At 42.8% G+C, this 12,977-nt stretch overlaps 1 protein-coding gene across 4 annotated transcripts in view; it reads right to left on the bottom strand.

The window, feature by feature from the left end:
• Positions 1-12,977, bottom strand: part of PDZD2 (PDZ domain containing 2) — a 398,209-nt gene that overhangs the window by 52,461 nt on the left and 332,771 nt on the right. For all 4 annotated transcript variants that reach the window (XM_064375911.1, XM_064375912.1, XM_064375913.1 and 1 more), the window contains 6 exons: positions 11,773-11,918; positions 7,658-7,777; positions 6,487-6,601; positions 2,643-2,716; positions 2,269-2,494; positions 742-859 (listed from right to left, as the gene is read on the bottom strand). In XM_064375911.1, coding sequence (XP_064231981.1) covers positions 742-859; positions 2,269-2,494; positions 2,643-2,716; positions 6,487-6,601; positions 7,658-7,777; positions 11,773-11,918 — 799 coding nt within the window. The remainder of the gene's footprint in view (positions 1-741; positions 860-2,268; positions 2,495-2,642; positions 2,717-6,486; positions 6,602-7,657; positions 7,778-11,772; positions 11,919-12,977) is intronic.

The raw sequence follows: 12,977 nt of genomic DNA, 5'->3' as shown, positions 1-12,977 counted from the left end.
CATTTTGACAATCCCTTAACCACTAAAGGACTTAGAGGTTTACAGGGGAGAAAGATGATACTGTTTGCACAAAGTGCTTTGTGCAATACATGTACATTCTTGTGACATTTAGGTGGGCACTGACTCACTGCAAATTACTATATAATAGAACGCCTAGATTATTTCTTATGTGAACAGAATGCCCATGTTACAACTCAACTATCTGGATTAAGAAATCAGACACTCAGTGATTTCAGAAAATAGGCACCTAGACACGGCCATTCAACAAGGAATGAAAATGATAGAAAAAGTTTGAGAGAATTCTTAATAAATGCCTCCAGTTCAAGGGGACGATTTCAGGACTGTTTGGCATCAAGTGGATTCTGAACCATTTGAGCAGTTCCAGTATTTCATATGCATATTACATATGTGAACATAAAATGAAAGAAAATATTGAGCTAACCATAGATAGATATCTGTGGAGTTGTATCTTGTCAAGTTTCTGAATCGGACCTCTGAGACCAAATAGAACAAAATAAGTAGGGAAGCCAAGATCCAGAGTTCTCAAATTCAAATAAATTTCATGTATATTAGCATTTACATTTTTGGAGATGCTATTAATCGTAGTCTTGGCTATACTCTTGGAAAGAATTCAAAGCTGCAACAGCCCTCAAAGGAAAGTAATAGGGCAAATATCACAGGTGTGTATATTTCATATTTATGAAGACTCCAGAACCTTACACTATCAGGCAAAAAACAAACCTCAGGTTGCTCTCCATCTTGGCCACTGATCCTGGAGCAAGGCTGTGAATGTAGATGCCCGGAGGACTGTTTTCTAGAGCCAAGCAGCAGGCACCAATGCCTAATCCAACTCTTGGCTCTGTGAGAGGCACCATTCAAAGAAAATAAAAACAAAAATTACACAATCACTAGAAAAAAAGTGTAATTGACTTGAAACCAAATTAATATCTATTCAGACCAATAACCATTTATTTCTGGTTCACACTCAGAACATAAATCCTGCTTTTCCTTGTCAACACTGCCACTTCTGTTAATGAAATGGGCCCATGGCTAACCTGGGAGCTAGTTACGGACTGAATTATTCACTAACAAACCTCATCATATCTGCTTTTAGAAATAGGCAGACTAGGGCCGGGTGCAGTGGCTCTTGCCTGTAATCCCAGCACTTTGGGAGACCGAGGTGGGTGGATCATGAGGTCAAGAGATCGAGACCATACTGGCCAATATGGTGAAACCCCATCTCTACTAAAAATACAAAAAATTAGCTGGACGTGGTGGCGCACGCCTGTAATCCCAGCTACTTGGGAAGCTGACAGGAGAATCACTTGAATCCAGGAGGCGGAGGTTGCAGTGAGCCGAGAATGTGCCATTGCACTCCAGCCTGGGCAACAAGAGCAAAACTCTGTCTCAAAAAAAAAAGGAAGAAAGAAATAGGCAGACTATAAGTAACATTTTTATTCTGGGTAGACAAACTCAAGCTTTCTTTTGCCTTTCTTTTTAACAACTAATCTCTTGGTTGTTTAATCTTCCATCATGTTTCTACAGTAGGTGGGGAGGAAAAAGAAACAAGGATGAAAAGTAGTATGATTTGGTGATCACGTGTGACTTCTAGTTACTAGTGTTAACTGTACACTTAACTATAATCTTTTGTTCTTCAAATTTTTATATTAGCCCTAGACTCAAGCTCATTGGCGATTTTTTTTTTTTTTTTTTGAGACAGAGTTTCGCTCCTGTTGCCCAGGCTGGAGTACAGTGGTGTGATCTCAGCTCACCACAATCTCTGCTTCCTGGGTTCCAGTAATTCTCCTGCCTCAGCCTCCTGAATAGCTGGAATTATAGGCGCTCACCATGCCCAGCTAATTTTTGTATTTTTAGTAGAGACAAGCCTTCACCATGTTGGCCATGCTGGTCTTGAACTTCTGACCTCAGGTGATCCACCTGCCCCGGCCTTCCAGAGTGCTAGGGTTACAGGTATGAGCCACTGTGCCCGGCCCGGTGATTTTTTTTTTTAAACACAAGCCTCTGACACACAGTGATTCATGGAGAAAGCTTAGAGAGCTCTGTGCTACTGGTAACTTCCCTTCACTTTGACTAAAGTAACTAACATCTCTCTACTTGACCCCACTGTCCATGTAGAGACCACCTGTTGTTGATAGAAGATTGTTCCAAAGGAGTAACTCATAGAACAATGAGGAAAAATTAAGCTAAGAACAGATTCCAAAATGTTATTCAAGAAATGCGACGAAGGCAAGGAATCACTGGGATCACCTTTGTTGAGTGTTACTTCCATGACGATCCTGTCCTTGGGCCCAGGGGTCTTCCGGCCCAGGGATGAAGAACTGCTTTCGTCAGAGCCTCCCGCTGAGGCTCCCGTACTGGTGTTGAAGTTCGGGGAGGCAGATCTGCTCATGTGTGTGGGTGTCGAGCAGGGGGTGAGGCTGGGACTCACCAACTTTGTGCGTACCGTTAAGACAAACAATCCACTCCGGATTTGCTGAGAAAACAATGAGGAAAGGTGGGTTGAAATGTTTGGATTGTCTTCCTCTCAAAGGGTTAAAAAAAAAAAAATCTCACCAAACCCAAGCCAGAAGGAAATAAAGGAAGGAAAACAGGATAAAGGAGATCAGTAAGAATGTTGTTACCTTAAAGGTATGTATGGCTTCTTGAAACGTCAAGCCCTTTATTGGTATTCCATTTACATCTAGGATTTCATCCCCTAGTGATCAAATGTGAGAATTACATTAACATTAACCTTTAATTTCCTGGAATTTAGCTGCTCAGTCAGACCTATAATGGGATACCATATGGTCCCTGATTTACTACCATATAAAATGACTTTTATTGTTTAGCTTAGCTCCCAGGAATGTCACAAAATGGGACAATTAATGACAATACATATCCTTTTGCAGTAATTCTGTATTTCAATCTTCAGTTAAAATAACTATGGGAAGCATGAAAATCTTATTTTTTTTTAGCCATTGCCAAGTTTGACAACAGATGTCCTACGTTTAGAAATCAAACTGCAAAAATCTAGTTCAAAGGCGTTCCTCATAGTCATTGTTTAAAAACTTAAACCCACTGGCAATGAGGCATGAACACATCTAACATTTGAGAAGCCACTCCTGTATTTGTAGAAAGACAAGCTCCCCGAGCCCAGAGAATCACCATGGTATATGGAAAATGGTTTTAATGATAACAGAAACATTGCTAAGATATTACTGAGCAATGGCAGCCCAGAAATAATAATTTTTTATATTGAAAAATTTTTTTGGGGACAAAGTCTTTTCTGTCACCCTAGGCTGGAGTGCAGTAGCATGATCTCGGCTCACTGCAACCACCGCCTCCCAGGTTCAAACTATTCTCATGACTCAGCCTCCTGAGTAGCTGGGACTATAGGCAACGCCACCAAACATGGCTAATTTTTTTTTTTTTTTTTTGTATTTTTAGTAGACAGGGTTTCACCATGTTAGCCAGGCTGGTCTCGAACTCTTGGCCTCGAGTGATCTGCCCGCCTCGGCCTCCCAAAGTGCAGGGATTATAGATGTGAGCCAGTGCTTCCGGCCCAGAAATCGTCTAATTGATGCAGTTCCAGGTTCTCTGTCAGTAAGCTGGCAAGTTACTATAAGCTTCTCTCTCAGAGATGACTGCAGGGTCATGTTAATTTGCCAGGCACGTGCAGGAACATGTTCGCTCACGGCCCCCTGCCCCAGCTCTCCTATTATTTCCAACTCTAAGAAGGCATAGTTGGGTCATTTTTCAAGCAGTTGATAATGTCTGCTAGGAATATAAAAGAACTTGGACATCCTGTTGACTTATCAGAGCTCGTTTCTGGTTTGCACTCTTGTGACATGGCCTGTTTTCTGGAATAACAGTTCATCAGAAACACTACAAAGATGCCCCAGAGAGAAGAACAGATGAACTTTGCACAGCGTTGCTATATAGAAGAGGGATTCTGTACAGCTATAAGAAAGTGCAAAGCAGCTTAAGAACACACATTGTCACCTCTCGCAGCCAGCCAATCCCAGGAGCACACTGTATGTGTGATTCACGGAATCGTGTAGCTGAGTTACAAAAACGTAGCTGTGGCCCATGCATTGTTATGCACTTTCCCTTAACGCAATTACAGAAGCTATAAAATAAGTGAAGTAATCACTGCTTAAAAATCACCTGGCACAACCAATTACTCAATTAGGCCAGGAGGTGGATGTTTTTAGGTTGTTTCCGTATGGAAAAAGGGACAAATATTAAAATGATTACTCAAGCTCTTAAAATGTATGCAAGGTTTTTTAAAAGACATATCACTCAACAGGCTGAAAATCCATTCCAGTTGGATTTTACTAGCATTTCTTGTAAATGAACACATATGAAAAACCAGTATTTAGAAGAATCAAGTGCTATTAACCTTTCTTAACTATTGATTTTCCCCCCCATTCACTCCATTTTACCAGCCTTGCAGGGTGAATTTCAATAAAGTGAACACATGGCACATCCATTATAAAAACGCTCTGCTAGAATTTTATATTGTTCTGAAACTCAACACAAACACCACCTGGGAGTTAACCCTCCCTCTAAGACAGAGAAATAAATATTCTGCCATGGAAGAATAAGCCTGGTCACGTCTTATTGTTAGCATACAGGGTAAGATGGTTGCTCTGCCTAAAAAATAGGAGATTCCAATTCACTCTTATCAGTTCCAAAAACAGAACCAGTATGACACAAAAGCACCTATAGTTTAGGTCAATTAAACTGAATAATCACAGCATTTTTGAAGATAACTAAAAATATTCTAATGTAATCATTTCATGAAGGAAGTATATTAACAAATGAGGGGGAAAAGTATCAGGATTCATGCTCTGGTGGATGCTATTTAAAATATGTGCAGGCTAGGTGCCGTAGCTTAGGCCTGTAACCCTAGCACTTTGGGAGGCAGAAGTGGGACAATCACTTGAGGCCAGGAGTTCGAGATCAGCAGCCTGGGAAACATAGTGAGACCACAACTCTTAAAAAAAAAAAAAAAAAAAAATTAGCTAGGCATGTAATGCACACCTGTGGTCCTGGCTACTTGGGAGGCTTACGCAGGAGGATCCCTTGAGCCCAGGAGTTTAAGGCTGCAGTGAACTATGATCACACCACTGCACTCCAGCCTGGATGACAAAGCAAGATCCTGCCTGTGTATGTGTGTTCAGAACTTTTGGGCAATTCTACTTTATAAAAAGCATATAATCTTAATCCAGATAAATATGTCATAGAAAATATACAGAGATATATAGCTATTCTAGATATTCTAATAAAAGCAGCTATTGTGTCTGTATATAAAGAAAACTTTGGTCTATTTAAATTTTATTTTCTCAAGTAAGGTAGGAAAGTGAGTTGAACTTGCGATCACAAAGCTGGGTTTAAATTTCACTTCTGCTTTTTACTAAGGATGGGACAAGTTTCTAGTAACTTCATATTTCTGAGTGTCACTTTTCTGTTTCTAAAATGGTCATTCCAAAATGCCTATTTGTCAGGTTTATAAGGCAGTTAGTGAGATAATTAAATATGTGGAATTGCTTTTTGTTTAAAGCACTATAAAATACAAGATACATTTAAACATGAAAAAAAGAATTTGCAAGGTAAAACTTGGCACCTCAATATTACTCTAATTTGCATTCAGAAGTACTTGTCTAAGTATATTCACATTTAGGAAAATGGTAGGTACTGTGGAGAATTAAAAGATGTTCATTTAGGGCCAGGCACAGCGGCTCACACCTGTAATCCTAGCACTTTGTGAGGATGAGGTGGGTGGATCGCTTGAGCCCAGGTGTTTGAGACCAGGCTGGGCAACATGGTGAAACCTCATCTCTACAAAACTGTACAAATGTTAGCCAGGCATGATGGTGTGCACCTATAGTCCCAGCTACTCGTGAAGCTGAGGTGGGAGGATCATCTGAGCCCAGGGGGTTGAGGCTGCAGTGAGCCGTGATCACGCCACTGCACTCCAGCCTGGGTGATGGATTGAGACCCTGTCTCATTAAAAAAAAGAGTTTTGTTCTTTATTTTTTTAAAAAAGATGTTCATTTAGGAACCAGACTGTGTGGTGGCTGATTTCCGTAGCAAGATATTAAATGTCCACTAATGACCAGGAACTCTGCTTCCACACAAGCCCTGAGCTAAGTAAGAATGGGCCCCAAACTCTCAAGAATTTTTAAGGAAAGGAACATAATCAGACCAAGTGAACAAGAAAGACACTAAAGATCCCAACAGAAAGATTAAGCCACTTTCCACATATTATCTCATGTAATCCTGGCAACCACTCTTCAAGGCAGCCGTTAATATTCCAAGTTTACAACTAGGGAAAGGGAAGCTCAGTTTACACCGACTGTGCCAGGCAGATTCAGCCCAGGTCTTCTAGGCACTGTGGCATTCACTGCATGTCTTGTAAAGAGGCAGATTCTCATGGGATCAAAGTCACTGTCACTGAGGATACAAGAGGCTTTCTCCTACCTTCTTTAAGTCTTCCATCCTCGGCAGCTGATCCATTTGGGAAGATGGTCTTGACAAAAATCCCCATCTGTCCCCGAATGCAGTCTCGACCTCCAGCAATGCTAAAGCCAAGGCCCTACAACCGAAGCAGATGAGCGTCCAGGTTGACATAGTAGTATTTAACTGAGGGCATCTTTCCCACTGCAGTATTTAACTGAGGGCATCTTTCCCATTGTAGTATTTAACTGAGGACATCTTTCCCATTGCAGTATTTAACTGAAGTGCCCTCCCCAACCAGGCCTGGAGTTGAACTAATAAACTAGCTGCAAACTCAAGTTTGTGTTCTCTTCCTTATCCCACTCCTAAGATCTATTTACATTGCACTAGTTATGCATTATATTAAGGGAGAAAGTTTTAGGCAGAAACATACCAAATTGCCAATATTTGACAATCTTTGACCTCCAAAAATGGCAATTTCTTGTGGATCCACTAAACAGCTCATAAGAGTTATTTCCCACTATTATGCAGGTGCCACATTTGTTTTTAGTGTTTCCATTTTGTATATCAAAAAGAATATTTTGATATTTGTGTAATTTCAAGTTATTCATATCATTTCCTGTATGATAATGGCAATGCCATGAAATTCATTCAAAAGGATAACTGAGGGTATTCCCTGAAGCTGCAGGCTCTGCTTTTCTTTCACTAGAGGTAAAAGCTGAGGGTCATTCATTCATTGTACCCTTGGTTCTTCCCTAGCGGCCAAGTGCTGGTGACTTGTCACATCGTAGGAGTTAAGATGGCATGGCCATCTCACACTGAGACCTATAGCACAGAATGCCAGGGAATCCACTTCAACCCATATAAAGGCCACTTTATCTGTCCTTCTTTATACCTGTTCCTTTTCATTTCATGTAAAGACAAAAGAAAAAGTAACCATTTAAAGATTATGTGTGGCTGGGTGCAATGGTTCATGCCTATAATCTCAGGGCTTTGGGAAGCTAAGGTGAAAGCAATGCTTGAGCCCAGGAGTTTAAGGCTGCAGTGAGCTGTAACTGCACCACTGCACTCCAGCCTGGGCAACAGAACAAGAACCTACCTCTAAAAACAAAAACACACACAAAAATAAAATGAAACAAAAAATGTGTGCTAACATTCACACAGAAGGCAGAACAGTCTGCAGAGAAGAGCTCACCTTGCCTTTTTCTTTGTACAGCCCAATGATGGAGATGACGGATGGCCTAATGAGTCTCCAGGGAGATTCCACCTGAGTTGTGCTTAAGGAGCGGGTGGACTTCTTCACAATATGGTATTCCTGAAAGTCACACATAGCAAGGTCAGAGATTACTCTCATTTGTTCTATTGTGGTATCTGGCAGAAAAATAGACTTTGAAAATCTTAGATGTCTTCCATATTAGACATCTCTCTCTGGTCCAGTGGTTTTAAAAAAAGGTTCCTATAAATACTATCACAGGTACTGGGTGCAGTGGCTCAGCCTATAATCCCAGCACTTTGGGAGGCTGAGGCAGGCAGATCAGCTGAGGCAGGCAGATCAGCTGAGGTTAGGAGCTCGAGACCAGTCTGGCCCAACATTCAGAAACCCTGTCTCTACTAAAAATACAAAAATGAGCCAGGTGTGGTGGCACACGCCTGTAATCCCAGCTACTCAGGAGGCTGAGGCAGAAGAATTGCTTGAACCCAGGAGGTAAAGGTTGCAGTGAGCCGAGATTGCTCCACTGCACTCCAGCCTGGGTGACAGAGTGAGATCCAATCACAAAAAAAAAACTATCAGAAGAACAGCCCTTACTACAACAGCCTGCCATGGCTTCTTCCCCCGCATAAAGAACTGCTTGGAGACCTCAAGCACCTTGTGTTGCTCTTTCCTCAACCGCATTCCGCAGATTCTACTTCTGGAATGGAGTCAGGAAGCAGAAGGGAGAGGCCTCCGGGATCTAGGATGACCGCCTGTGGTCGGGCTGGTCACCCCTGCCTCCACCCCAAGTTCACAGTCATGGTTAGAAAGTATCTTGCCATTTTAAGCTTAATTCACTCAATCAAAAACTCAGCAAGCCCTTGTTTCTTATAAAACCCAAACCACAAAGCCAGACAACTGTTATTCCACATAAAACATCCCGCTGAGAGACGGCAGCAGCTTCAGCTCTCATCTCTCAAGGTTTGGAAAATAAAACATTTTCCCAGAATGGGCCACACTTTCCCTTCCTGACACACAAATGTTCCAATCTTTCCCCTTTTCTGTGTCCATCACCCATAATATACACACGTGTAAGCAGGGTACGCTCCTTAGACCATAAACAAGAGATCGAGTGACTATCACCAAAGCACTTCTACCACCTTGCTCCTTGCTATTCTTCTTAGAATAATAAACTGCTTCAATGATGCAGATATTCTACCTAAGCCAAAAAAATCACTTCATGTTTAATATGAGAAAAGAGACATCACAAAGCAGTTTTTATCCTAAGTCTCCGTGGATGCTACATTCAAACATAAAAATTAGATGTCCCCAATGATATTTTTGTATCTTCGGCAGCTTAGAACAATTATATTTTTTGCAGTTTTACAATATACCTGCCAACAATGTTGGCCTTCCAGACTTTCAATCATTAAAAGAAATGATGTGGGCTTGGCAAGGTTACTACCCTTTTTATGAAACCACTGCAGAGATGGCCAGACATTGCCTGGGTATTCAGTCTTTGAAGACAGAGGTTTGTGTGCGACCTTCTAAGGGAACTCCTTCTCTGATCGGCAATCTTCAGCAGTACTTCACTCCATCTCTCTTTTGGGAATCATTAGGGACCAAAGGCCTATAGGCTTCACGAGGCTCTCAGAGTTTCCAGGGTCTCCTTGAACTTTTAGACCTGTGTTGTCTAATATGTTAGTCACTTGCCACCTGTAGGTATCTATATTTAAATTAAAATTACTTAGGGCCACGCATGGTGGCTCATACCTATAGTCTCAGCTACTCAGGAGGCTAAGGCAGTAGAATTGCTTGAACCCAGGAGGCGGAGGTTGCAGTGAGCCGAGATTGTGCCACTGCACTTCAGCCTGGCAACAGAGCAAGACTCCATCTCAAAAAACAAAAATAATAATAATTAAAGATACACTCTCAACATGGTGAAACCCTATCTCTACTAATACAAAAAATTAGCTGGGCATGGTGGCGCGTGCCTGTAATCCCAGCTACTCAGGAGGCTGAGGCAGGAGAATTGCCTGAACCCAGGAGGTGGAGGTTGCGGTGAGCCGAGATCGCGCCATTGCACTCCAGCCTGGGTAACGAGCGAAACTCCGTCTCAAAAAAAAGAAAAGAAAAAAAAAAAGATACACTCCCCACTAGCGACTTTTCATGTGCTCAGTAGACATATACAGCTACCATATTGGATAGTACAAATAAAAAACATCTCCATCATTGCTGAAAGTTTTACTGGAGAGGTCTAATTTAGATAATTTTTTTTTTTTTGAGACAGGGTCTCACTCTATCACCCAGGCTGGAATGCAGTGGTGTGATCACAGTTCACTGCAGCCTTGACCTCCGGGGCTCAAGTGATCCTCCCACCTCAGTCTCCCAAGTAACTGGGACCACAGGTACACACCACCATGCCCAGATAATTAAAACAATTTTTTTTTCATAGAGTTAAGGTCTTGCCATATTGCCCAGGCTGGTCTCGAACTCTTGAGCTCAGGCAATTCTCCCACCTTGGCCTCTCCAAGTGCTGGGATTACAGGCATGAGCCTGGTCCTAGATAATACTTTTTAGTAGAAGGAGAGAGACCAAGATAAAAGAAAGAAGAATCCTGGGAGAAAAAGAAAAGAGCAGAAAATAAAAAGAGGAGGCATGAGAAAAAACAGTTTTCTTGAAAAGAGAGAGAAAAATTCTCCTCTTTAAACTTTCTGCTGTGCCCTAGGTTTCCTGATTCCTGGAAGCGTGGTTAGAAATGGATGCTTTGGGCTACAAATGCTGTCGGGTGTCCTCAGCAGGTCAGTTAAGGAATTACCTCAACACTTAATCTGTGGTCATGACGGCAGTAAACCCGCTCTCATCTTTCAGGCAGCCTGACAAGGCCAGGAGTGGTGGTTCATGGCTGTAATCCCAGCACTTTGGGAGGCTGGGGTGGGTGGATCACGAGGTCAGGAGTTTGAGAACAGCCTGGCCAATATGGAGAAACCCTGTCTCTACTAAAAATACAAAAATTAGCCAGGCATGGTGGTGCGCACCTGTAGTTCCAGCTACTTGGAAGGCTGAGGCAGAAGACTCGCTTGAACCCAGGAGACAGAGATTGCAGTGAGCCAAGACTGCACCACTGCACTCTAGCCTGGGCAACAGAGCGAGACTCCGTCTCAAAAAAAAAAAAAAAAATGCTTTACAGAGGTTCTGGCATATCACCTTGGGTGAAATACTTAACCCCTTTGAGATTCAGTTGCTCCATCTGTAAAAGGGTCATCACACACCGAAAGGGCAGGCCTGCCTCCAATGCCCTGACCCAGGTCCTTTAGAACTCTACCCTCTATGGCTCTCCAAGCATGTGTGAATGTCATTGCCGCCACACCCCTGTCCTCTATCTCTGCTTCATCATAGGCCTGAGGACAAGATGCTAATGGTTCCTCTTGAGCCCCTGGGTTAGTGGTGCCAGGACTCAAAGAATATCCCACAGGTTTCTCAGGGACTGAGCCTGCCTTAGCCTTGCTTAGGAGACCACCTGTCCAGTTTCTGCCAGGCTGAGGATGCTGAGACTGAGAAGCAGCCTTCATGCAGGGCTGTGGAGCCCGGAGCTCAGATGGGAGCAGGTTCTGGAACATTCACTTGAGCAGCTAGTGCAGCCCCCTCTATAGCACCCTACGACCTTGGCTGCTTGAGTCATTGCTGTCACAGGTGGGACTCCAGGTGAGCCATGGATGGATGTGCATGAACATGCACACACTCCCTCTCATTCATGTGCCCTCACCCACCCTCATAGTTGTTCCATTGACACAGGCCGCTCCTATTAACCCAGCAATGGTGGTTCACCACAGACTGCGAGACGCCGCTGTCTCCTGGCAATTGAAAGCACCTCTCGGTTCCAAAACATACAATAGGAAGGAGACGAAGATTTTGAGATGCAATAAGGGATTTTCCCCCCACTATTTTCAAATATTAGGCTGACTTCTTTCTAGCCTCTCTGGGTAGACCTCACTTTCTCTACTGTCTGTCTCTCTATCCCATTTCTCTAGCTCCAGATATTCCTGGCCTGCACAGATGGGCCGTTCTTAACATGGAAGCCCTTATGGTCTTTGAAAGATCCACCGCCCGGGTCAGACCTGCGAGGCACTGGAAGAGTCCAGCAGCTGTGGGAGGGAGTGCTTCCGGCCATCTCGGGAGACCTCCAACATCCGGATCCGGGGGTCCCCATTCCGCACCATCAGCTCGTTATATTCTTCAACTGACTCGAGGCGGTGTACACCCCCTTGAGAAAAAAGAGGAGAAAACATGGTTTGACATGGGACAAAAAGAATCTTAAGCACATCCAGATGCACAAACTCATTGTATTTATACCCACCTTCACGGTTTTGAGAAGGCCTAGCATCCAGTCAAAGCACAGAGCTCACCCCATCCTAACAGCAATCTCTGCATCAGCTAGTTACGTGCTGAAGCCATTAGTGTCAGGCTATGAAAAAAACTGCCAGTTTCTGAAAGGACCAGACTGGATAAGGGGCAATGCAAATGTTTGTTCCAAAAAGATGTAGCTGTGGTGGATCAGGGAATCGTGAGAAGGCTATTAGCAGATGGTTCCTGATGACGGAGGAGTATCATTTTGTGACTAGTAGTTTCATTATTGGTGCAGATGCCTTTTTTCCAAGTATAGGCATGACTTTTAAAATAAACTTTTAATTAAAGGATAACAACTTACAGAAATGCACACAAATCATAAGTGTACGATTCAATGAAATTTCACATACCCATAACCAAAACCTAGATCAAGAAGTAGAATATTTACCAGAACCTCAAAAGCACCCTTTGGGTTAGTAACCATCCCTCACCCAGGGTAAACATTATCCCAGTTTTTAACATTACAGATTACTTTTGTCTGTGTTCGAATTTTACATCAATGAACACATACAATACATACGTTTTGTCTGGCTCCTGTTCTTAGCATCTGTTTGTCAGATTCAACCATACCATTGCATGCCAATAGCCTGCTCATCCCCATTCTGTAGACTAGTCTGTTGTCTAAACATACCACAATTTACTTATCCATTCTATTGGTGATGGAAGTTTGGCTTGTCTCCAGTTTTAGATCTATAACAAGGGTCAGCAAAGATTTTTGGCAAAATTTTTTTGCATGGTCACTTTTTTTTTGAGACAGACTTTCATTCTTGTTGCCCAAGCTGGAATGCAATGGCATGATCTCGGCTCACTGCAACCTCTGCCTCCATGGTTCAAGCGATTCTCCTGCCTCAGCCCCCTGAGTAGCTGGGATTAACAGATGCACGCTACTATGCCTAATTTTTTGAATTTTTAGTAG

This window comes from Aotus nancymaae, unplaced genomic scaffold, assembly GCF_030222135.1.
Source record: "Aotus nancymaae isolate 86718 unplaced genomic scaffold, 86718_ANA_hifiasm-v0.15.2.pri h1tg000014l, whole genome shotgun sequence".
NCBI lineage: Eukaryota > Metazoa > Chordata > Mammalia > Primates > Aotidae > Aotus > Aotus nancymaae.
Note: the sequence above shows the minus strand (reverse complement) of the source record. Positions and strands in the feature narration are given on the sequence as shown.